The 26,794-nt window shown below is 38.2% G+C and overlaps 1 protein-coding gene across 1 annotated transcript in view; it reads right to left on the bottom strand.

Moving 5' to 3' along the window:
- Positions 1-1,243: 1,243 nt before the first annotated feature.
- Positions 1,244-26,794, bottom strand: part of LOC110200880 (uncharacterized) — a 111,957-nt gene continuing 86,406 nt past the window's right edge. The window contains 4 exon segments of the mRNA XM_078155251.1: positions 1,244-5,102; positions 9,362-9,469; positions 9,472-9,586; positions 15,957-16,134. Coding sequence (XP_078011377.1) covers positions 4,357-5,102; positions 9,362-9,469; positions 9,472-9,586; positions 15,957-16,134 — 1,147 coding nt within the window. The 3' untranslated portion in view covers positions 1,244-4,356.

Consider the following 26,794-nt stretch of genomic DNA (forward strand, 5'->3'; position numbering starts at 1 on the left):
GCTTAGGAAGCTCTGTTTCCTCACTGCTGCCTCCTGGAATCTCTAATTTCCTTCGAAACTCAACTAAAGTGCCACCCTCCACATGAAGCCTTTCTAAAAATCTCTCAGACTTCCTTCCTTGCATTATATAAATATATAACTACACATATGTACACACAGATGCACATATCTGTATATATATTCTGTCTGTAATGTATGTCTCTATATATACTCACATGTATATGCATACATATTGTCCCCTCCCCTTTTTAGAATATTAGCTCCTTGAGAGTAGGAATCGTTTAACTTTTGTATTTTAGATTCCCACAACTTAGCTAGTGCCTGGCACATTTGTAATCCAGTTGTTTCAGTCTTGTCCAGCTCTCTGTGACCCCATTTTGAAGTTTTCTTGGCAAAGATACTGAAGCGGTTTGCCATTTCCCTCTCTCCAGCTTGTTTTACAGATAAGGAAACTGAGGCAAACAGGGTTAAGTGAGTTGCTTAGCTAGAAAGTGTCTGGGGGGCATATTTGAACTCAGGGAGATGAGTTTTCCTGACTCCAGGCCCACCATTCTATTTATGGTGCCTCCTAGCTGCCCAAAATGCACCTACTTGTTTGTATATATGTGTGGTAAAATGAATGAATTGCTGAGTCTGGAGTCATGTAGACATAGGTCCAAATCCTATGTCTAGGCACTTACTAGCTGTGGGTTCCAAGCCTCCTAAACTCTATGTGCCTCAGAACTCTCTAGATTTATCTACTAATTCATAAATAGTTATAATTTGCATTGGTTATTCCAATCCAGGAGTTCCCAATGCCAACAAAATCTCAGATCTTTCATGTACTCGTGCGCGTGCGTGCACACACACACACACACACACACACACACATATATATACAGTATAAATTATTATTATTATTATTTACAAAAGTCACTTTCTATTGCCTTGTTGTGACCTGGAGATGACCCAGTAGCCATAGCAGCAAAACATAAGCTCTGAACATGGTCTGCCACTGTCATCATCATAGGCTTATGACACAGAAGAATTATGCAATCATTTGGCTTTTTGAATAAGAAGAGTCTAAATTCAAAATTAAATAATTTTTAAATTCTTCACATTATTCATTTTAGTAAGGTCAATTTAAGAAGTTTGTTTCCAATGAAACTGAAAACTTAAAAATTTTGAGAAGTTATAAATAACCATTAAACTTTTCAATGATCAAATTAAAATTTATTTTTCTTAATTTTTTTTTATTGATTCACTGTTTAAAAAGCAAAATAATATCCCTTTGTGATGGATAAATACAAATTGTTTGAAGATAAAATCCACTGACATATATGAAACAACTATAAGTAAAGACAATGGGAACAATTATAGTGGTGGAAATACAGAAACACAAACTAGAAAGGCCAAATACAGAAAATCTGATCTACTATCACTGAGATTCACAATTGCTATTATTGATGGAGAGGAAAAACTGCTATTTTCTTTGTATGATTACATTAACCACAAATAGCATCAGAATGAAGGAATTGAAACGGTATCTTGAAACTGCATTTGCAGAATACATATAAGACAAGATAACCTTTCCTGAGAAAATTAAATGCTTTTAGGAAGCAAAAACAAACTTGAAAAAAAAGTCTAGAAAAAAGGACTGCTTGCACTGTGTGAGTACATAAAGAATTTCTAACTGTAATATGTCTTGTTCAATAGAAGAAATAGCAGTGCTTTCTGCAGCTATTGCTATAGTAGAAATGATGATTGGTGAATTATAAGTAAAATAGTCTTGAAAGGTTCTACCTTCAGATAATATTCAGGAGAACAGAATTACCCAAATGTTTGAAGACCTTCACCATCAATAAATTGAGAAGCACAATTTTTCTAGTTTGTGTTGAAAGTGGATGAAACGACAGATATAGTTAAAGATGGTTTTCTGACATGTTGTTGAAACTATTATTGGATATGGTTTGTTATGTTGGAAATCTATTGAAGATAATGCCATGTCAAGAAAAATTCTAGATAATTGATGGATTTTGAAAACAACAATGCTGTAATGTGAGATTAAATTGACAGAGTTCAGTCAATGTCAAGGTGAAAAGCAGATCTACAAGCAGTAGTTAAAAATGTGGTCCCTCATGTAATTTTGCCATATTCCATGCTTTAAAATTGCTTATATTGAGAAATATGAAAGAGTAGGCATAGATAATTTTTAAGTTACAATTTGATTATAAGAAGTAATTAACTTTATAAAACAGTCAATTAAAAAGGAAGGCTCTTTGCAAACTTGTGTGATGATATGGGAGAGGAGCACAGAGAACTTTTTCTTTTTTCTTTAAAAATTTTTTGTTTTGCCTTATTGCGAAACACACATACTTCCTTATATCAAAGTACTCTGGAGGATGTTGTACTAAAAGCATAAATTTCAGTTTCCTTAATGTAAAAATGAATATGAAGCAAATTCATTTCATAAAATTTTCCTCTTAAAATTTTAGTTGAGATTCTTGGGAAACTTTTGTGAATATTTTTGAAATGAGTGCTCTAAGTAGGTCAACACAATATCTTCAAATGCTGATTTAGAAAAATTAAGTGACTGCATTTTTTTAAAAGTTAAGAGCTATTGATAACAAAATTACAAAATAATATGTTTGATGTGTTTCTCAATTAAAAAAAAACTTGCCAGCTAAAAAAAAGAAGAAATCCTAATTTCATGTTAAAGACCTAGAAATGTCTAAATATGACTAGATGACAAACCAATGTGTCAAACATATTGAAGAGTAGTTAACAGACTTGTCATGTAAATGTATGATGATACAATTGTTAAAAGCTGAACTTTTTATTATATATGATCAGAGGTGAATAAAGAAACCTGTTTTTAAAAAATGAATACAAATTTGTAATTCATAATGTTATCTGTATGAAATAGATTTTTTTCAGCTATAGTGATTATAAAGACAAAAATACTGATTTTGCTTAGTGGTACAAAGTTATGAATGTCAATATCCTCAATGACACCATGTTATAAGAAATTTTTTACCAAAAAAACTCACCCATTCTATTCATACTATTGTTATGATTATTTTAATAGGTCTAAAGATGAATTATAAAATGTTTGATCAATTAATACATATCCATAGCTGTTATTTTTGTTCTATGTTTAAAGTTTGTGTTAAAAATTGTAATAAAGTTTAAACTTTATTTGAATAAAATTTGAGCTGAGCAAATTATTTGATAGGGTTTTTTTTTGTGAAAAGTGTGAGAGGTGTGACAATTTTGAGAAAATGGAGCCGTAAGTATATAAAGTTTGCAAATCTCTACATTATAATTATATTAGTTCTTCCTGTATTAGGTTAGGGACTGTCTTAATAATTTTGTAACTCCCAGAGTGCGGGCAGTGTAATACGTATGCTTTGGTCACGGACCTAATCAATACTACGGCATGGACATTTCATGAAAGTAGATTAGATTAATTTTGGCTTCATCTATACAAGAATAAGGATCAATGAAGATTAATAAGGAGATGCCTGGTAAAATTGCAGCAGAAAGGCTTAATCCCACATTAATGTCTGCAATAATCTACACATCAAAGCTATCTATATAAAACAAACAAAGCCTGTCTACAGGACAAGGAGTGCCACAGAAAGTCAGAGGCTATGTATCACACAAAAAGTTTTGGGCGCAGCCAGGGTGGTAGTTAATAAATATATGGTTCATATAGCAGATTGGATCACAAATATCCAATCGTAAGGCCCAAAATTTGGTGGGATAACCAATGACTGAACTATTTGGACAAAGACAGAAATGGTGATCAGGGGACTCATAACGATGCTATTTAGTGAGCCTATGCTCTTTACTGTGATGAAAACAGATCCATATATGAATTTTTAATGTATATCCCCAGTCCTGAGACACTATGCCAAGCATGATGCCATGAACAAAGTAGGCATTCAAAAATATGAGTTTTTTAACTGAAGAAAGATTTTACTATGAAATTATGAGGTATACATTAAAATGCCTCTGGGAGTCCCTGGGGAATGGCTAATTTCTCATAAATAGGCAGAACTTTTAAAGCAAATATATAGCTATGTTAAATATACCACAATTAATTCTAGAAATAAAAATTAGAACTAGGCTCATTTCCAAATTTATACTTCCAGCTCTGGACTACCACTTCCCATATTACATATAAAAAGGTGTAAGGCACATTAGGTCACAAGCACAGAACTCAAAGTTGTGATCTTCTCAGGTCGAAGCCATAGCTTTTATTTTGTACAGTTTTGGCTCCTGACCCCAAATGATCCTTTGCTTGTTGAACATGGGTGTAAAAAAGTTGCAGCTAACCCCACACTGCTTTATTTTTAGCTCCACAAATGCAACTTATTTGGTTTGTGCAAAATCTGATTTTAGGAACTCGGACGTTTTATCCGGACAAGTCTGACAGGGGGTTGATAACACCGGGAGATTCAGATCTGTCACTTTTTGAGCAGTCTTGTGGTCTGCTATGTTTCTACTATTCTTATTGTGGTTAGAAAGGATTCTTGGCTTCTCCTTACATTGCCTCAAATTTCTTCTCAGGGACATCTGCTGCTGAGACATGGGGACCACAGGAGGTCTGGAACTGTTGACCAGAAGCAGAGGGGATGCGCTTGACGCTTGCTGAGGTGTTTTCATCCAATAAGTTTTCTTTGAAAGACCCTTCTTCAAGGGCATGTGTCTAAGCCTAGGTAAGGGTGAAAGCTGTGGAGATGTAGTCATTGATGAATTAGCACTCCCCTTTTCTTGGGGCTGCCATGTTGGGTTTGGAATATTTTCATCCTTGCGTCTCAGGAGGTCTTTAAGTCTTGTGTCTTGAGGAAGTGTGGGGCTCCACCCCTCACCCTTGCCTATACAGGATGCTGCTGATAAATAAGACTTCGGTTTTGGTAATTTTGTGGAGTGAGTCTCTAACCCCAGAGGTGGCACTTCAAAAACATATGGTATCTGGGCTTTAGGTGAGCCTCTGGGACCATCAATATTCAGGGGGAGATCTAAATATGGCTGATTTCTTGACTCATCTGAACCTCTTCTATTTGCAGATGTAGGGAGTTCAAGATCACTCTGCTCTCTCTCTGAAAAAGTAGAAACTAAGAAGAATAGAGAATAAATGTAATGAGGCCAAAAGATATTTAACAAAAGATAAACTTGCCCCAAGAATAGAAATGGATAATGAGGTATACCTAATTCCATAATGTACAAAATGGAGAGTTGAGCCCACAGTCCAGATAATTACAGAAAAGGAAAATTCCTGCTTAAATGATCAGGATAGATAGATGAAATAGATATTGTAATTATTGGTTTTGGCCTAAATTATTTCATTCATTAACTCAGTTCTCCACTTCACATAATAAGGATGGCAGACATATCTTAGCATTTAGTTGTCTAAAACATCAATACTTTTAGGATTTATGATTTCAACAGTGGCCTCTTCCTCCAACAAAAAAAATGCATCTGATGAATTATGGAATAAAACTTGTGAGCTCAAATGTACTGAAATGCCCATGATACGCATGCAAATTGCACTATCAATCTTCAAACTTTTTTCTCTTTTCTTCATTTTGTTTCAACTTTCTTTTTCTAAACTTTCTTTTCTAACTTTTCTTTTTCTAAAATTAAGTATAAGAGTAAAAAGGAAAAAATATATTTTTAAAAAGGTAAAACGTAACCAGTTTAAAGAAGACAGTTCCTCTTGCACTAAATTCTGGGTTGACAAAACATTTAGTAATAATAGTTAATATTCGTATAGTACCTTAGGACATAAGCATCATTTTCCATTGTTTGTTGATTATACACCATCCCCCATCTCTCACCCCAAATGAATTGTTGAAACTAGCAATGGAGAGAACCAGCAAAGTCTTACATTCTATTGGAATATAGATTCATTGAACACAGGAACTTTTTCCTCTTTTCTTTGAGTATGCTCAATTATCTAGCACAAAGATTTCATTGGAACAGGCAACTCACAATAAGGAATTTTCTCTACCATTGCAGGTTAAGAACTGTGAGGTGATGTATGATCCTAAAGAGTTTCATGAGACACTGAGAATTTATGGGTCTTGCGTAGGATCATATTATTGGTATGTATCAGAGGCAGGATTTGAGGTCAACAAGTGCTATCTGTGCTCTGAAGGCCAGCCTACCTAAGTGCAGAGAGCTTTCCATCTATGGGACAGCCACTTGGTGCAGAATTCTTTGGCCATAGGAACCCATGAAATCAATTTTTGAAATTGAAATCAATTTGCTTTTGAGCCACCCCTTTTGATTGGTGTGGTGATGGCAGCAGCCTTACAGAAAGGAGAGAAGAGAGTGCCAACAATCACACAGGATTTTAATTCAGGTATTCCTGACTCCAAAGTCTGCTTTCTATTCTCCATGTGAGGAATATATGTTTATCTTTATTAAATTTTATCTACAACTTTTTTTTGAGGCAATCAGAATTAAGTGACTTACCCAGGGTCACATAGCTAGTGTCTGAGGTTGGATTTGAACTCAGGTCCTCCTGATGCACTAGCACTCCCCTTTTCTCCTGGCTGCCATGTTTGGTTTGGAATATTTCATCCTTGGGTCTCAGGAGCTTTTAAAGTCTTTCGTCTTGAGGAAGTCTTGAGGGGCTCCACCCATCACCGACTCCAAGGCCAGTGCTCTATCTACTGTGTCACCTAGCTGCCCCTATCTACAACTTTAACTCCAGAGTCTGTGGTATCTCATGACTCACAATAACACAGTGTCACCAAAAGAACACTGATGTTAAGAGAATGGGTTTTTATTTCAGGAAGAAACTTGGGGTCATTTCAAGTGTCTCACAATTTCTTAGATTCATTCTAGCTTACTCTTTTCCTTGTATTTAAATTTCCACCCGTGTTTACTCTCTGCAGGGTCTATACAAGATGTATATACTAAAACATCAACCATACGGGCTATCCATCTAATTGCATATCACAATCCGAACAGTAAACATTTTTTATCCTATTGATTTTGCCCTCTGTGGATGGTTTGGCTGAATTCTTCTGAGTGATATAAGATGTGATTTGAATGATTGGTGAATTTCCATTAGAAACTGCTGTGGCAGTCTGAGCTTATGTAAGTACTCCACTAGCAACTGGAAATAGAAGTATGTAAGGATGTCACCATTTTTGGGGATCCCTCTCCCTTTTGGACTTTTCATTAAATATCTTCCATGACAGTGGCTGATACCTTTAACAAGGTTATACCATCCTCTTTTATGCATAATTTTATATGACAATCAGAAGGATATAAAAATTTTCTATTATTCCATCTTTCAAGGAATCTTATATGATTTAGTACATGCATAGGAATTAGATTGTTGGAGAAAAGTCATTAAAGCAGTATTTTTGTTCTATTGAATCAAGTGCTGTCTTTATTTGTCAACATACAATAAGCACAGTAGGATTTTGAATTCACTCTACCTTTGCATTAATTGTATGGGGCAGCTAGGTGGCTCAGTGGATAGAATGCAGGGCCTGGAATCAGGAAGACTCACCTTCCTGAGTTCAAATCTGGCCTCAGACACTTACAAGCTGTGTGATGTTGGGCAAATCACTTAACTCTGTTTGCCTCAGTTTCTACATCTGTAAAATAAGCTGGAGAAGGAAATGGCAATATCTTTGCCAAGAAAACTCTGGATGGGGTCATGAAGTGTTGGACACGACTGAACAATAACCACAAAAGAATGTAAAGCTATTGTCTGCTAGTTTCTAGGAGGACCAGTGTACCAGCTTTATATTTTGCAGCTATTTCCTTTTGTCTTCTGGTTTAATTTCTATTAAAAATGTCTAGATTGCTATGATTCAGTTCCTCCAGTCTTATGTCCACTCATGTGTCACTAGACAAGGGTCACCCATATTTAGAATATGAACAGGTAAGCTAATGTTTATAGATAGTTTAAAAACTGTATGACTATTGGCACCTTCTTTTCCCCTTTCTGCAAGGGTGCTGCCATCATTGCACCAATCAAAGGGGGTTGCTCAAAAGCAAATTGATTACAATTTCAAAAATTGATTTCATGGGTTCCTGCGGCCAAGGAATTTGGCACCAAGTGGTTTTCCTATGGATGAAAAGCTCTCTGCATTTAGGTCGGCTGGCCTTCAGAGCACAGGTAACATTTGTTGACTTCAAATCCTCTCCAAAGCATGGTAGAAAAGACAGCTTGTGTTCTGCTGATGTAGCTAGCCTTGAAAAACCAAGGGTCTCGCTCATGCTGCAATGAAGCATCAGAGCAGTATTTACAAATAGCTGAAGTAGGATACAAACGCTGTGAAAGTTTGATCCAAGGTTCTCAAAAGGTGATGATAATGATGGGCTAGCAAGCTCTTGCAGGGCCTACCAAGTTGGAAATTCATCAAGTATAAGACCAGTGACAAGACTGCACTTTGAGGAAAAGTCATGCTAAGTCTAAAGACGTTTGTCTTTAAGAGGGTTGGCTATAGTTTTTTGATTATATTGCAGTGTTATTGTAGATACAGCCAAGAAGCAGTGAAGGCTTCTAAGAGGAGAGGTGTGAGGACATGGACAGGAAAAAATTTCCAACTGTGATGTAAGACAGCTGAAGCTGAGGCTAAACCTTAGTTTGATAGGGAAATTAGTCCAAAACCCTCTCTCACTGATATAGAAGATTACTTAGTTGTATATGGAGAGTAAATATTGAATCCCAGTTAATACTTTCACCTCATATCTATAGTTCTTGCCTGCTCTGTTAATAGAACAGGCATTAGATTGGGACTAAAGACAAATGTTAGACCCCATATTGAATATAGATACTTGAGAGAATTTCAGAGTGATTTGTGTTCCATTTGATAAAAGCAAGTCACGAAAATCATTCATTCTGTAGGGCAGGGGTTAACAAACTGCTGAAGGCCAAATTCTGCCCACCATCTAATCTTGCATGGCCAGTGACCTAAGTAAGAATGGAGTTTATATTTTTAGATAAAATAAAACCTTATTTAAAAATATAAAAAACAGTCCCAGGTTGAGGGCTGTACAGAGAACAGTCAGAGGGCTGTATTTAGCCCTGCAGGCAACAGTTTGCCCACCCTGTGCACTGGGGCACTGAGAGTGTTTGTCTGTGATCTGAGTCTATGGAAGGAGGAACCTAGATCTGTGAAATCACAGACCTTTGACATACTGAAGTGATAGGTGAGAATAAATGGCCTGTCCTAGATCATGTAGACAATTCAACAAACAAGCCTTGGTAGCAAAACAAAACAAAACAAAAAACCCTCAAAAACCAAAATGGACTAGGGACCTTATGGTTCCTGGGTTAGGCAACAAAACCTTCTGGCCACACTAATACAAAACAGGGCAGCAGATACATGTCTCCCCATAATACCTGCCAGAAAATTTTCTTGGTTTTCCAAAGTTACAGCAATTTCATCTTCCTGAATGATGTCTAGCACTGTTGGGTGTTGTGCAGAGAGAAGAGTCTTGTCATCACCTTCTTGAAGGCTCCAAGTGTGGCTGCTTTGGTCTCTTGCAGACTCCGAGTTTCTCCTTCTGGATTTGGATTCATGGTTTTGGGAAATTTGTTATCATGTCTTGAGAGCATGTGGTTTTTCTGAAATTGTTAAGGAAATCCTTTATGATATAATTAAAATGATAATAATTTGGCAGTAAATAAAAATTCAAAAAGTTAGTTCCAACCCATGTTTCTTACTTATCATTAAAAGAAGCAGTGGCTATGATTATTTTTTTAAGATCACCAACTTGGTCTAATTTTGTGAAACTTCATTTCAAATTTATATTACTTATTTTTTAAAAAAACCTTATGAAAAGAGAGATTTAATATTAGAAAAACTCAGTTTGAATTTGGCTCTGTCACTTTTAAGCTGTGTGACTTTGGAGACAGATAACTTACTTGCACCCTTTCCTGTAAAATAGGGCTAATAGTATTGGTCCTCATCAGGGTTGTAATGAAGATAAAATGTATGTAAAATACTCTCTTCTTACACTATTATTCCCTGTTTGATGGGACATATTTAGTGTGCTTCTGATAGTCACATAACTAAAATTACTTTTTAGATATACATACACACAGAGAAAGTGTTGACTTTAGTCCTTTAATCTGAACATTTTCTGGGCATTTGGGAGGTCGTAAACATTTAGGCAAAGCAGTCAAATAGTCTTTCGATATTTTACATGCTACTAATCATAAAAAGATTTTCATTAATACTTTTGCAAACTATTACTATGTATGGCATATCAGAAAACCCATTCTTACTGGTTTCATTACCAGATGCTTAAGAGCTAATTGATAAAGCACATGAGCAAGAAAGTTTTCGAGCAGAAACTGTGCTTTCTTCATCATCTAAACATGACATTTTGGATAGCTAATTGTAATTGCGCATTCTGCACTACAGAACAGGCAGCTAGGTGGTGCAGCAGATAGAGCCCTGGGCTTAGAATCAGGAAGATACATCTTCATAAGTTCAAATCCAGCCTCAGACACTTACTAGCTGTGTGACACTAGGCAAGTCACTTGACTCTGTTTGCCTCAGTTTCCTCATCTGTTAAAATGAACTGGAGAAGGAAATGGAAAATCTCTCTAGTATCTTTGCCAAGAAAACCCCAAATGGAGTCATGAAGAGCTGGACACAACTGAAAAAGGACTGAATAACAACTTCCTGTCTCTAGGCCCAGTGCTCTAAGCACTATGATACCTCGCTGGATAAAAACAAGATAACTGTATAAAGAGTTCTGCACATCCTAAAGCACTATGAATGTTAGCTATTCTTTTTATTACATTTTGTTATTTTAATTATTTTAATCTATAAAAAAATTTTTTTTAGGCAATTGGGGTTTAGTGACTTGCCCAGGGTCACACAAATAGTGTCAAGTGTTTGGTCTGAGGCTGGATTTGAACTCAGGTCTTCCTGACTTCAGGACCGGTGCTCTATCCACTGTGCCACCTAGCTGCCCCCCACCTTTTTTATTACATTTTGAACAGGAAAATCTTAATCATGTCATACTCAGCTTTTAAAAAAGGGTAAATTTCTCAGAGGATACAATGTTTGAATATGTGAAGTTTTAATACATCTTAGTTATTCCTACTTATTTTCTTTTACAGCATACGTGTAGTATCTATGCATAATGGACACGCCTATATCTATATCTATCTTATCTATCCACCCACATACACCAAAGTAATACTGTTCCCTTTACAAAATTTTTCCTGTTAAGAAGTAAAGAAAGCTGGGGCAGCTAGGTGGCGCAGTGGGTAGAGCACCAGCCCTGGAGTCAGGAGGACCTGAGTTCAAATCTGATCTCAGAAAAGACACTTGACACTTACTAGCTACGTAACCCTAGGCAAGTCACTTAATCCCAATTGCCTGGCCAAAAAAAAAAAAAAAGTAAAGAAAGCCTACATCAAGAGTGGGGAACTTGTGGCCCTGTAGGTCCTCAAGTGGGCCCCTTTGACTGAAGCCAAACTTCACAGAACAAATCCCCTTAGATTATATTTTTTCCTTCTATTGAAAAGATGAAAAAAAATCCTCCTATTAAAATCCTAAGCAGAAAACAGGACTGTTAGTTATTGTCATAGCTAATAAAAGAGAAAGGGCTCTGAATACACCATCCATTTCAAAGATCAGCAAAAACAGTCAGGTACCTTGTAGTCTACTTGGTTTGCTAGCTATGAACCATACCTATGAAGTGGTCATTTAACTCTATAGCTTAATTTTTTTTAAATTTAGAAAGTTATTTCTTAGAAATCTTTCCTTGGAATTGAGGCTTCAGAGAATTCAAGATGGAGAATTGTTACCTTTTCCTATGTCAGTAAATTCAAATGCTCATTTTTCACTAAGGGCCTTGATGAAATGAAGAGTGCACCCCATAAAATAGAAAGTACATTTATTTATTTTAGCACCTCTCAACTCTAAACAGGCTACTTCTTGTAAACTAGCCAGAAGTCAGAAAAGTAATTCAGGTTTTGATTTGGTCAGATGGTGAAGAGAGAACAGGTTAACTGTAATAATAACAATAACAGCAACAACGACAACCACCCTATGAGTATGTTATTATTATCCCCATTTTGTAGATGAGAAAATTGAGTCTGACAGAAGTTAAGTGGCTTGTCCAGAGTAGGAAAACCCTAGTAAATTCCCACCTAGTAGTACTACTTTGAGACTTCTCTTCCTTGCCCCAGGAACCTCTTTATTGGGAAAACCTCAATCATCTTGCAAGATCCCCTCAGCCTTGGGATACCACTTCAGTACTACCGCCTCTCTACCTGGTTGGAGTGTGGGGCCCTGAACTTCAAGCTCTCCATTTAAGGAGGGGGCTCAGCTCAGAACATCTCATTTCTCATCTGGCTGTAAAACTCTGGGACTCCTGACTTCTCTATCATGCCCTTATGTTGAGTACCACTCCACTGCCCACCCCAACCAATCCTCTTCCTTTTCTATTTTGTCTTCCTCAATTAGATTGTAAGCCCTTTCTTTTTGCATTTTAGTGTTCCTGGCACTTAGCATAGTGCCTGGCACATACTAGACACTCAATAAATGTTTATTGAAAAAAGTATCTGGGTCAATATTTGAACTCAGGTCTTTCTGCTCCAAATCCCGAGCTCTTTGATACCTAACAGTAGATAGAGTTTGGGGAACCTGGGTCATTAAAACTTCCTGGGTCAAATGGATTAAGAGTTCTGACAAATCCATGGCAATTTTCCCAACGAGAATATAGATGGGTAAAAAACAAAAACAAAAATACCTCTGACATATCTGAGAAGCTAAATAATAACGGGGAGCACCACAATTAAGTTGCTGAGGGGAAGCAGGGCAAGGTTCAACAGTTCTACCAATTCTACCTAACCTCTTTCAGTCCAGTTCTTGTGTTGATTTGCATGGCAATGGAGGGAGGGTGGTGGTGGTGGTGTGCGGGAGGGGTGGATTATGAATGTCAAAAAGAGTCTCCTTACCCCAGCTCTACCCAGCTTCATTGTAGTTCTACTAAGCATAATTCTCAAGATGATTTGAAGGAGGTTCAGACTGAAGACCCAGGGGTGTGAAAGGCTTAGGAAAAAAAAAATCTGGACCCTAACTTAGTTAAAAGTTTGTCCTAAGGGAGTCAGAAGAACAGCAAGGGGAAAAAATAACTTCAGAATATAGACAATCTAAGCCTCAGAAAGTCTTTAGGCTTTTCTTGTATGTCTAAATGGATAAGGCTGTGATGGACTCTGGCGTTATAGCTGAGAGATTTGAGAGAATTTGCTCAAGAGTCAGAGTACTCAGTTAAAGTCTTTCCACTGACTCTTACTGTGTGTGATCTTAGATCACTTTGCCTCCTTGGCCCTCAGTTTCCTCATCTGTAAAATGGGCTCAATGGTGTTTGAAGTCTAGCTTTAGATGATTAATTCTATGACTCTTCAAGGAAAATAATATGTATCAACAGCTGTAATTCACTGAAAGATCATGGTAGCACAGTGCAGGCAAAGGACTCAAAGAAACCCTCCCATAGCTAAAGATGTCTAGAAGTCAACAGCAGCTCAGGGGAGATGCCCAGCAGAGAGAATAGAGCAACAGGGGACCCCAGCTCAGCTAAGAAAGCAGCTTGCCTATTGATATCAGTTCTAGTCTATCCCCAGTTCCCTACCTATGTGTGATCCCCAGCCAACCATATTCCCTGTGGTATCTTCTTTCCTACTGTTGATTTGTTTTCAGTCCTGCCCGACTCTCCATGACCCCATTTGGGGTTTTCTTGGCAAAGATACTGGAGTGGTTTGCTATTTCCTTCTCCAGCTTATTTTACAGATGAGGAAATGGAGACAAAAAGATTGAATGACTTGCCCAGGTTTACACAACTACTAAGTGCTTGAGGCTAGATTTGAACTCAGGAGGATGAGTCTTCCTGACTTCAGGCCCAATACTCCATCCATTGCACCACCTAGCTAACCCATGAGAGAGTGTATTCTTGGTTTTGGGGGAGGGATCATTCTTGTTTCTAAACCTTGACATGTCTGTATCCACACCTTCAAAGCCTTTTAATCAAGGCTATGTGTAGAGCCAACTCCAGGGACCCCTTTCCTACCCCTTCCCCCTTTTGTTTTATATAGAAAGGAAGAAGAAAGAAACACTGTAGGGTGCTGGGGCTGTCTGCTTTCCCTAGAGTGCGGTAAGGGCTCTCACCTTGCTGGAACTTTCAGATTTGGGGGAAGTGTGACAATTTAGTGGAGGAAAATTTTTTTTTGCTTTGGATGATATGCTTTAGAAAAAGAAAAGGAGTGTTTGTGTGTGTGTGAGTGTATGTGTGTGTACAAATATGGATGAACAAACCCACATTTGGCTTGAACTTTATAAACTACAGCAGATTTATCATCCTACCCGGTTAAAAAAAATCAGATCTTCCTCCCCTATACAGATTAAACTAAGTAAAACAAATAAAATAAACATTCTTTTCTAGACATTTGGCACAAAGCAGGATCATTCTTTCCCTCTTCCATTTCAAACATGAATAACTCAACTTAGGAATTTAATATAATTTTTAAAAAATCTAAAATATCCACCCAAGCCAACAGGGACAAAGCCTGCAAAATCTCAATTTGAAGGAGGAAACCCTCTTGCTGGAACTAATGCAACTTTGGATAAAAGAATAAGCATTCTCTGGAGCACAAATCAGTCTTTGGACCAAATGATAGTTACCCCCCCCTTTTTTTTTTCTGAGTTGATGAGAGCTCTATTGCACATACGCCTTGGAAGTTAGATCGAAAACTCTTTGCTTGCCAAATTTCTGCCTTTTCCGAGGCAAGCTTTTGGTTGAGCTGTGGGGAACACCTTTATTAAGATGACTTGAAGAGGGAAGTTGGAAAATCTGTAAGAAGGCCTTTGGCATTACACAGAGTGGAGCCAATGGGATAGTTATTTCAGCACGATGGCCTAGATGAGTCATATAATTTAGCTTTTGTGGTCTGGTGACAGGACCAGGGGTGTTGACCAGAGAGTGTGAGTGAGCTGTTTCAGAATGGTCTGTGGGGTCTAGACAGAACTGTAAGATGCCTTCCCTACTGAATTCCCCTTGAGGAAAGGGGCTGAGTTTCCTTGCTTCTGTGACCATGTTAGACACTGACAACATACCCTGGCAAGGTAGCTACCTAATCCAGGATCTCAGAAAGGAAACATCCCAACATTTGAGAAACAGCTCCCAGAATGAAAGAGTAGAGTCAGATATAACACTGGTATCTCAAATTGTTACTTTACTCCTATCTTGTCATTTAGCTTTTTCTGGGCCTTAGTCTCTTTTCCCAGCTAGACTGTGGGAAGGGACCAGGTCCTATACTTCTCTGAAAAGTTCACAGTATTTTGAGCTGGACCTTAGAGATCATATATAGTCCAACTTTCTAATTTTAAAAATAAGGCCAAGTTAGAGGAAGGGACTTGCTGGAGGTAATACAGGTGGTCTAGGGCAGAGCTGGGGTTCAAACCCAAGCCTTCCCACTCCAAACCCACTAAACATTGTCATCCTCCATAGTAATTAACATAAGATTTTACACAAAGTAGATGCCTAATAAATGTTCGATGAATATATGAATTATTATAAAAATCTTTTTTTGCTATGAAAGATGATACAAAGTCTATACTTAGAAAGCGAAATATTAAAATTTGACCCCTTTGCATCATCCATCTTCAACATTATCATCATCTACTTAAACATTTAACAAGCTCCTATATTTATTTTGTGGCCATCATAACTATTCAATTCCAGGGAAGTGTTAAGAAAAGAATTATTATATTATTTTTTTTTAGGCAATTGAGGGTAAGTGACTTGTGCAGGGTCACACAGCTAGTGTCAAGTGTTTGGTCTGAGACTGGATTTGAACTCAGGTTCTCTTGACTTCAGGGCTGGTGCTCTATTCAGTGCACCGCCTAGCTGCCCCAAGAAAAGAAATATTTTGAAAAGACTGACTGCATTTCTCAGTGAAATTCATACTACAATACCTTCAGGTTTTTATGCTCCCTTTGAGACTTCACTAGTTTCTTCAGCAGCAAGCTGTAGGATGCCATGATGGAAGATGGCTTGTTGTTTATCAGCACACTGATAATTTCCGAGAGACCAGGTTCCATGGTGTTTGCCATGTAGTTCAGAACTGTGGAGTTAAGATCCTCAGGATGGAGCCTGAAAATGTCAAGACAAGTATTTCATGAAAGTTTTGGACTCAGTTGTATGAATGTCCAGGCTATGTTGATGTGTTTGAATGGGACAGATGCCATCATCTGGGAAAATTGCTTTCATTAGACCTACAAAAATTACACAAAAATGAGATGACAGAATTACGCTTGGGTAACATGGTCTGCCAATTGTCCTATCAATCTTATGGTAGAAGGTGGGTATTAAAACAATGGATCATGTCAACAAGAACATCCCCTTTTGAACGATCTCTGCTGCCTGTGAATCAGTTCTGCTGTTATTCAAAGGTACCACTAAGATTGGATGGATAGATGGGTAATCTTGGGGTCTGTGTAGTCATAATGGCAACAGAGGTATGAAAATCTTAAGGCTATCTATGTTTGGGTTAGTGATGAGGGAGAAATGTGATAAGTGATTTTTTTCTTTTTTAAATTTTATTAATTTATTTTGATTTATCAATAAACACTTCCATATGCTTTTGAGTTAAAAATTTTTCTCCCCCTTCTTCCCCACCGCCCTCCCCAAGATGGTGCACAATCTGATAGAGGCTATACATTTACATTCCTATTAAACATATTTTCACATTAGTGAAGTTGTAAGTAAAAATTAAAACCAATAGGAGGAACCAACAGAAAGAGGAAAAAAAACTCAACAGAAGACAAAAAAAGCAATTCAACATTTATAGTTCTTTCTTTGGATGTGGATAGCATTTTCCATCATGAGGCCTCTGGAGATGTCTTAGATCCTTTTATTGCTGGAAAAGGTTAAGTCTATCAAAGTTAGTCATTGCACAACATGGCTGTTATTGTGTACAACATTCTCTTGGTTCTGCTCATTTCACTCAGCATCAGACCATACAAGTCTTTCCAGGTTTTTCTGAAGTCAGACTGTTCATCATTTCTTATAGCACAATAGTATTCCATTACATTTATATATTGCAACTTGCTCAGCCATTCCCCAATTGATGGGCATCCTGTCAATTTCCAATTCTTTGCCACCACAAAAAGAGCTGCTATGAATATTTTTGTACATGTGGGTCCTTTTCCCATTTGTATGATCTCTTTGTGATATAGCCCTAGAAGTGTTATTGCTGGGTGAAAGGGTATGCACATTTTTATAGCCCTTTTGGCATAGTTCCAAATTGTTCTCCAAAATGGTTGAATCATTTTAAGTGATTTTTTTTTTCCAAGGAAAAATCCTTGCTTATTGAGAAGAAACAAAGAGTGGATATAAGTGGACTTTTCACTGGATGGAAATGTACAAATAGTGGTTTCTTCCAGGGATAAGTATTAAGACTGACATCACTGGGAATTTTTTTAATGCATAACTTGGAGGCAAAGTACACAGAAAAATTGCCTTTTGGGCAAGGAAGTGTCAAGTTGACTGTCATAACTTGCAAGAAGAACTTAGGAACTTAAGATTATAGTAGAAAAGGGACTGATATGCTTCAGCGTGAGCTGCTATAAGACAATTAACATTAGGAAAAAATAATTCAAATGATCCTTATTAGGCTGATGAGTGTGAAGTTAGAGAAAGGACTGAGAAATAGTTACATAAAATACTCCCTAAAGTCATTGGTTCAGTGACTGCTATGACTGAAACTGCCTTCAAATAAAAATAAAATTGGTGACTGATTGGAAGTTGAATGTTGAAATAAAATAGAAAGCATTATATGAGTTCCCTAAAGTCAATAATGCAACTAACTGTGCTTGGATTCCTATATTGCAGTTCTGATTGCTATACCTCAACAAAGATACATGGAACTGAAGAAGATTCAGCATCTAAAATAATGATGGGAACAGGGATCATGCTATAGGAGGAGAAAGGAAAAAAAAAAGAATAAGAAGCTTCAGCCTGGAATGATGAAGATGTGATATAACCAAAGTATAAAATTACAAAGAGCAGTGGTTCTCCAAGTGTGGTCCATGGACCCCTGGGTCAGAAGGTCTGTGAGGTCAAAATTATTTTCATAATACTCCTAAGAGATTATTTGCCTATTGAAATAGTTTTCCCTTTTCCAGCTACATATTTGTGTGAGGTCAGATTTTCTTCATATGCTTAAACCAAAATAATATATTGTGACACATCGAATGTAGAAATGTATTTAAGCAGATTTATGATATATAACCTCATGTGGTTGTTCACTGTTGCTAGACTATCTTTCGGTCCTCATCGACTCCTTATCTCATTCCAAAACTTTTCTTCTCTTGTCTTCAATACTGATCCTTAATCCCAAACCCCAATCCATCCATCCATCCCATTCATTTATCCATCCATCCATCCACAAGCATTTTTCAAGGGCCCACTATTGCAAGGTACGGTGCTAGCTGCTGGGGATTCAAAGACAAAAATGAAGTAGTCCCTGCCATTGAGGAGCTTACACTCTATCCAAGGAAACAATAAATACATGTATAGGTGTTTACAAGGTTAATAATAATATAATTTGGTGGGATGACACCCTGGTATCCAGGGTAACAGGAAAAGCCTTATTTGGAAGGTGAAACCTATATGGGCTGAACTTTGAAGGCAACTAGGGAGTCTATGAGCTGGATATGAGGAGGGAGTGAATTCCAAGCATGAGGAATAGCCTGTGTGCAAAGGCAAAGAAATGGGAGATAGGATATTGTGCGTGAGGAACAGCAAGCCAACCAGAATAGCTATACTGTAGAATATGTGAAGAGGAATAATGGGGGGGGGCAGAGAATGACAGAGGAAGCTTGGAAAGGTAAGTTGGAAGCAAAATATAATGGGCATGAAATGCCAAACAGAGGAGCATATATTGGATATTACAAACAATAGCAAATTTGTTTGGAATTTGGAGATGGATATAAAATTTGAGTGTATTGAGCTGAGGAATGACATTGTTGTTATTTAATCAATATCTCTTTGGCAGACATCTGGAGGATGGATAATTACAGCAGATGACTGAACATTCTACTTCCCTGAGAACATAGGGAAATCCCTTAGTCTTCTGCCTCAATTCCTTAAAAAGTTTTCAATATTATCTACTTTCTTCTTCTTCTTTTTAGTCACAGAAGGTATCTCTATACCTTTTTAAGACTCATCCCTTTACCCATACTCATCATCGTGTTCTCTCTGGTCTCTTCCAGGATTCCTTCTGGGACATCATTTCCCTGTTTTCCTCATGTATCTTTCATCTTTTCCTCAGATTCCATCAGTACACCAAAAAACTTCAATAGGTTGAAAATTGAGCTTATTATCTTTCCTCCTAAACCTGAAACTTACATCTCCCTACAAATGTTCTCAGGTTTCCCCAGTCCTAATAATCCTTCTCTCAACCCTTATCATTTATCCAGCTTTTGATCCTATACTTCATTGCCAAACTTATTGAAAGCATTTTCTACACCTGATGCTTCTCCCCCAGTCGTTTATCAATTATCAGCATATTATACTTGAAGATTTGAAGAGTAAAATTTAGGGTAAATAAAAGTATTACTTCACCTTTTGGGTAATATACTTATGGAATCCATTACCTCAAAAACTGGTACAGATGGAACATATAAAGAACTTTGAAAATGGTTCAGATATATTCACAGATGACAGGGCCTTAATGGGTTACTAAGGGAAATTAGAGTATTTGAGTGAATGGCCTTAACTTTTGAGGTGGATGTCAAGAAAGACAATCATGTCTTTCCTTAACATGTCCCTTGATGCCACTTTCAGAGACCAAATGTTGAGCTGAATAGTTTGACACAGAATGTTTCATATATTTTAAATGCACTAGGGGAGCTCTATACAGAAGAAAACTGTGGGAAATTATTGTGAGAATATGAAAAATCCTTTTATAAAATGGATAAATTCCAACCCTCTCTTGATTTTTCTGTTCTGTAAGTTTTTATTTTGGCACGTATTTGGCATATTTTTAAATGATTTCCTTCTTAGTACAAACTGGGAATCTATACTAGGAATTTATGATTGAGATTCTATAGATAGCTACGGGGAACATACTAATAACACCTATCATTTATATGTTACTCTAAGGTTTACAGAGTGCTTTACCTACAGTTTCCCATTTGATCCTCAGAACAATCTTGTGAGGTAGGTGCTATTATTATGCAAATGAGGAGACTGAGACAGACAAGAATCCAGTCACTTGCTCAAGGTCACACAATTACTAAGGATCTTGATCTCCGCTCTTCCTGCCTCCAGCTCCAGTGCTCCACGCACTGAGCCACTTAACTCCTTTGAGCTACCCAGCTTCCAAGTTTGATGTCCCACCCGCCTGGGGTTGGGAGGTGGGTCCTAGGGATGGTTGGCTCTTGTTCTTTATTCTTGAAGAGGACCAAAATGACATCACCATGCTAGAGTTAAGTTTCAGTGTGTGTGACTGCGGCTGATCAAGCCAACATGAGCGTAGAATGCTCTACCACAGGTCGGGCACAACTAGTCTGTGTGAACATTTGGAGCGGAGTCTCTAAGTCTGTGCATCTTGTGTTTCTCTTTAGCTATTTCAAATCTGCTTTGCTTAGAGGGCACAGCCCTTCTCTGATGTGGGTACACTATGTGGAGTGGTACTGTGCCAATGTCTCCCATGTCATACAATCAATTCCAAAGTTCTTAAGAGACAACTTGAGAGTGTCTTTCTATCGCTTCCTCTGACCACCATGTGAAGACTTGCCCTGTGTGCGTTTTCCATAAAATAGTCTTTTTGGCAAGCACACGTAATTTTCCATAAGCCCTCACGACTGACTGTATCAAAGGCCTTGGTCAGATCTACAAATGTGTGCCAACCTCTGTTCTGCTCTTGGCATTTCTCTTGGAGTTGTGGGACAGCAAACACCGCATCAACCATTCCTCATCCCTTTCTGAAGCCACACTGGCTCTCAGGTAGATGACCATCTTCCAGGTGAAGGATCAGCCTATGAAGGAGGACATCTGGCAAGAATCTTACCAGCAATGACTAAGGGAGAAATCTCCCTGTGATTGTCACAGGACAATCTATTTCCTTTACCTTTATAGAGATGGACAATGGAGGCATCCTTGAACTCCTGGGGGATAACCTCCTCTTGCCATATAACCTGGAAAATTTCAGTCAGCTATTGCGTGAGCAATGGACCCCCTACCTTGTAAATCCTAGCTGGAATAGAATCAGCACCAGGTACTTTGTCATACGAAAGGAGCCTAATGGCATTCAAAACCTCTTCTTCAGTTGGAACTTCAGCTAGGGAGGGATTGACTTCAACCTGAGGTAAATGGTCAATGGCCTCAGCATTGATTGATGATGGTCTGTTGAGAACATTATGGAAGTGTTCAGCCTACCTCCTAGGATCACGTCCTTGTCACTAATCAATGTGGCTCCATCAGCACTGAGTAGTTGAGATGTACCATAGGTCTTTGGCCCATAAATAGCCTTAGGGCATCATAAAAGCACTTTTGATTGTTACTATCAGCATAAAACTGAATTTCATTTGCCTTCTTACTGAGCTAAGAATCCTGCATGTCTCCAAGCTTTGCTTGCACTTTCCTTTTGACGGAATTAAATGCTGCCTGCTTAGAGATGGATGAACTATCCTGCTGGTAAACCCTGTGGGGTTTTCATTTTTCACTTAGCAGCTTCTGAATTTCCCCATATTTTTCATCAAACCAGTCTTGATGTTTGTGAGTGTTCTGACCCATTTGAGCACATGCAGTGTTATACACCAAATCTCTGAAGGCTGCCCACTCCTTTTCTGCTCCACTGTTGCCAACTGTATGTTGGCTCGACTTTCCCTCCAAGTTAGCAACATACTGTTCCAGCTCAGAGAAGAGCTCTAATCTGTTGACATCAATTCTTTTGGTATTCATTTTGCTTTGGGGATGCCAGTTTTGTTGAATGAGAATATTTAGCTTGGAGAGGATAAGGCTATGATAAGTCCAGCACTGTACCACACATTGCCTTCGTCACTCTCATATCCTGTCTGTCTCATCTCCTTACAATCTCATAGTCTATTAAATGCCAATGTTTGCTTAGAGAGGGCATCCATGATATTTTATTGCATTTAGGCAAATGGAAGACAGTGTTGGTGATGAGAAGATCATGAGATGCACCAGTCTTCAGAAGTAAGTGACCGTTGCTGTTACTGTTTCCAATTCCATTCCTCCCTAGAACTTCCTGCCAAGTCTAGTAGTTTGAGCCTACTCTAGCATTAAAGTCACCCAGAATTATAAGCTTGTTCTCTTTTGGCACATTAATGATAAGAGTCTCCGGGTCTTCATAAATTTTTTCTTTAACTTTACCAGAGTTCGTCATGGTGGGAACATGGACACTGATGATGGTGGCATGATGTTTTCCTGCAAGTGGCAATCGTGTTGTCATGAGTCTGCTGATCACTCCTTTTGGTAGGCATACAAGCTTGTTGACTAGATTAGCTTTGATTACAAAAGCTACACCAGCTTCATAGCGCTCCCCTTCACTGCAGCCACTCCAGAAAAACGTGTCTAGCTCCAACTTCAGTAAGCTGGCTTTCATTCATCCTATCTGGATGCGATACCTGCTGAGTTCTCTTGCAACAAGAGATGCTTGTCTTTCAAGTCTACTGGATTTTGTGTTGTCTATAAGTGTGCACACATTTCATGTGCCGATGGTTTTTGTACATTTTTTTGTATTTCGACTACAGAATGGGATTCCCTGCCTGCTGAGGTAATCAGGGCAGGGTTGGGTAAGCAGGTAATTAAAAAAAATTAATTTATTTTTAGTTTTCAACATTCACTTCCATAAGCTTTTGAGAATTAAATTTCCCACCTCCCCTCTCCCCTCCCCAAGATGGTGCACAATCTGATACAGGCTCTACATATACATTCCTATTAAACATATTTTCACATTAGTCATGTCATAAAGAAGAATTAGAACCAATAGGAGGAACCATAAGAAGAAACAAAACAAACAGAAGGAAAAAAAAGAGCGAATAGCATGCTTTGATCTGCATTCAGACTCCATAGTTCTTTCTCTGGATGTAGACAGCATTTTCCATCATGAGACTTTTGGAGATGTCTTGCATTTCTGAGAAGAGTTAAGTCTATCCAAGTTAGTCATCACACAATGTGGCTGTTACTGCGTACCATGTTCTGCTGGTTCTGCTCATTTCACTCAGCATCAGTCCATACAAGTCTTTTCCAGGTTTTTCTGAAATCTGCTTGCTCATCATTTCTTATAGTACAATAGTAATCCATTACATTCATATACCACACTTGTTCAGCCATTCTCCAGTTGGTGGGCATCCCATCAATTTCCAATTCTTTGCCACCACAGAAAGAGCTGCTATAAATATTTTTGTACATGTGGGTCCTTTTCCTATTTTTATGATCTCTTTGGGAAACAGCCCTAGAAGTGGTATTGCTGGGCCAAAGGTCAAATATGCACATTGTCATAGCCCTTTGGGCATAGTTTCAAATTTAGGGCACCTTTTCTAGCCCCTTCTTCATACTAGGAGGTGAGTAGTGCGATCTTTAAAAGGCTGCTCAGACAGCCATGGGACTGCTGAATCCCACCGCTGCTTCCAGTGAGAAACGACCCTATGGCCTGGGCTGCCTGTGTGAGGATTGTAACTACAGCTCCCAGAGTAACTGTACCTGCTGCTTTGTCACTTGGCTGTCACCACAGGACTTTGAGACAGGTAAAATGGTAAAATGGTGTGGGCGATGTCCTTTGATTCATGCGTAAATTGGATTTAAGTGAGGCAGAGTTGCACAAAGTCATTGATGTCACTCTCTCCTCCAGAATCATCACAGTCCAATGGCAGGACAGAATCAAGATGACTTGTGATGGCTCAAGATGCAGTGGATGACCTTGGTGTCTTCGGTGTCTAACCAAGCTCTAATTGCTCCACAGTACCTGCTTTCATTGGCCGTTGGAACAAATTGTTCTCCTCTGCCCATTCCACCCGGGGAAGTCTTCACATGCTTAGAGAAGACATCCCCACAACTCATCAACAGTCTTGAAACCCCTTAGTTACCCTTGACCTGTTTTAGGCCATCTATGAAATGGTTTACTGGGGTGTGGCTGTTGTGCATACTACAGCTTCTTAGAGCCACAGTGAGAGTTGGGTGGAACAGGAGGACACCAAAGTAAAAAGCAGCCCTGAAAAAGGCTTGGCAGCCTTCAGATACCACAGGTACTAGTCTTCTCTGAGTGTACCCTATGCCCCAATCATAGTGATAATGTAGGGGCAGTGGAAGCAGCATTGAATCTGGAGTAAAAAGAACTGTGTTTCAAGATGAGTGACTTGGGGTCATTTAATAAGTGCTGGTTTAGTTTACCAACTGGTAAACATTTTTTAAGCATCTACTATGTTCCAGGCACTCTGCTAAGTGTTGGGGATTCAAAAAAGGGTGAAAGATATTCTTTGCCTTCATGAAACTTACAATCTAATGTAATTGTTTACTGATTGATTTTTAAAAAGGACATTAGTCTAATGGACTAATTAGTCTAAAGGACTAATATCCTTGTAAAATGTGGTGTCCATAAATGAATACAACAATGCAGATATGATCTGACCAAGGTAGAGTACAGTAGGATTATCATCTAGTTTGATTTGTCTAAAACTGGGGAATAGATAGATATAGATGGCATAATGGTTAGAATGCTGAGTTTGGAGTCAGGAAGACCTGAGTTCAAATTCTAACTCAGACACTTGTAGTTATATGATCCTGGGCATTGAACCTTCCTGGGCCTCATCTATAAAATGAAGGAGTTGGACTTAATGACTTCCAAGGTCACTTCTAGATCTAAATATATGATCCACGGGCCACTGTGTCCTGTTTTGGAAATGGGGTAGAGGGTTTAAATAAGATGACCTCTAAAGTTTCTTCCAATTCTAAAGCTATCAACCAAACCTGATAAAGTCCCTTCTCGCCTGGTTGTATTCTTCTGCCACTTATTTCTCTCCATACACTCATATCTTTATAAGGAAACTTTCTAATGACGAATAACTATTTATGTGGGGAAATTGTTGGAACCAAAAAGGCACAGCAGACTCCTCTCATGACTGAGCTCATTTTCATGTTTGTGCAGCCATCGATTCATTCAGATCTCGTAGCAGCTTAATGTATAAGAGGAGTCCTCAACTGAAAAAGATGAGTTGTTAGAAAAGTTCATTTGTAACTTGGTTGTTTGGAAATTGGAACACAGAGATTCGCAGAAGTGAATGAATGAAATTTAGGTCCCTAAGCCACCTACAGAAACTTATTTAACCTCAGAATAGCTGAATTTGGCATCAGAGATAGTAGAGTGGATAGAGGAGACAAAACCTTGAGTTAAAGGTGGCAGGTATTTTAACTCCATATGTTTTCCTTGGTTGACCTCCATACCTTTATATCATGCCAATTCAGTGTTTCCCCCAACAAAGAACTGGAAAAAAAAACTCAACAGAAGGATATTGGCATTATTTTTCTGGTTGATTATGCCAGGAAGGCAATTTTTGTGAGTTAGAATGAAAAAAAAACTAGAACCAGAAAAGTTTTGCTCCTTCCTGCTTCACATCTAGTAGTATGCTGATAAAACGTTTAGCAGTCTGCAATCTGAAAAAAAAGTGTAATTGACACTATTAAGTTTACTTCACCTTATTAACATTTCCTCATTATTTTCTTAAGTCTAGACAATCAACAAAACAATAAATCAAACTCTGATTTACAAATTGGTGTTTGCTGATTTCCAAGGTATAGATACTCACATTAAAATTTAAGAATCAGCTCTCTTAAGCTGGTTTGAGCTGGCTCCAGTCTACCCTTACTATATTATAAGTCCACTATTCTTATGCTTTTTTTTTTTTTGGGAAAACCAATGATTTTATAGATTGAAGAAATGCTGAAGATGAAGCCTCCCTGGGGCAGGGGGATAGGTATCATCACATTCTAGATTGGATTATTGAAATTTTCAATGAGGAACTGGGTTCAAATTCTCCTTCTAATTTATTAGTTGCATGACCATGGACAAGTCATTTAAACTCTCTGACCCTCAGCTTCTTCATTTGTAAATCAAGAATTATGATCCCAATAGTACCTATCCCACAAAAGTTGTTCTGCGGATCAAACGAGATAACATTGGTAAAGCATTTTCTTTTTCTTTCTTTTGGTGAGGCAATTGGGGTTAAGTGACTTGCCCAGAGTCACACAGCTAGTGAGTTTTAGGTTTCTGAGGCCAGATTTGAACTCAGGTCCTTCTGACTCTGGGCCAGTGATCTATCCACTGTGCCACCTAGCTGCCCCTAAAGCATTTTCTAAACCTTGGAAGTGTTAGCTGTTATTGTGGCGGCTGGTTTATAATTTTCTCAATCTGTCAGAATTACAGGTTCAGATGGGAAGAACTCTGTTACTTTTTTCTTTTCTTCTATAAATTAAAAAAAAAACCAACCTGTTGAACCCCCTCAATCTTTAAAGCATAGATTCAAAGCTGGGAAGAATCTTTCAGGTCAACCCTTGCATTTTGGGGGTTAGGAATGTGAAACTCAGAGAGTCTTGGTGACTTATTCCATAGTCACATAAGCAGTAAGCCTTCCAGTGCTTGATGGCCCCATGATGTAAGCAAATTCAGGAATCATCCATCCATTTCAACATCTTTTCTGGGCTTCCAGATCAAGTCTGGAATGCATCCTGGTTTCATAGAGGTGGCCATGGAATTTTATTAAGTGTTGACATACTAGGATTGACGAAG

The sequence above is a fragment of the Phascolarctos cinereus genome, unplaced genomic scaffold, assembly GCF_003287225.1.
Source record: "Phascolarctos cinereus isolate Bilbo 61053 unplaced genomic scaffold, phaCin_HiC Scaffold_5;HRSCAF=322, whole genome shotgun sequence".
Taxonomy (NCBI): Eukaryota; Metazoa; Chordata; class Mammalia; order Diprotodontia; family Phascolarctidae; genus Phascolarctos; species Phascolarctos cinereus.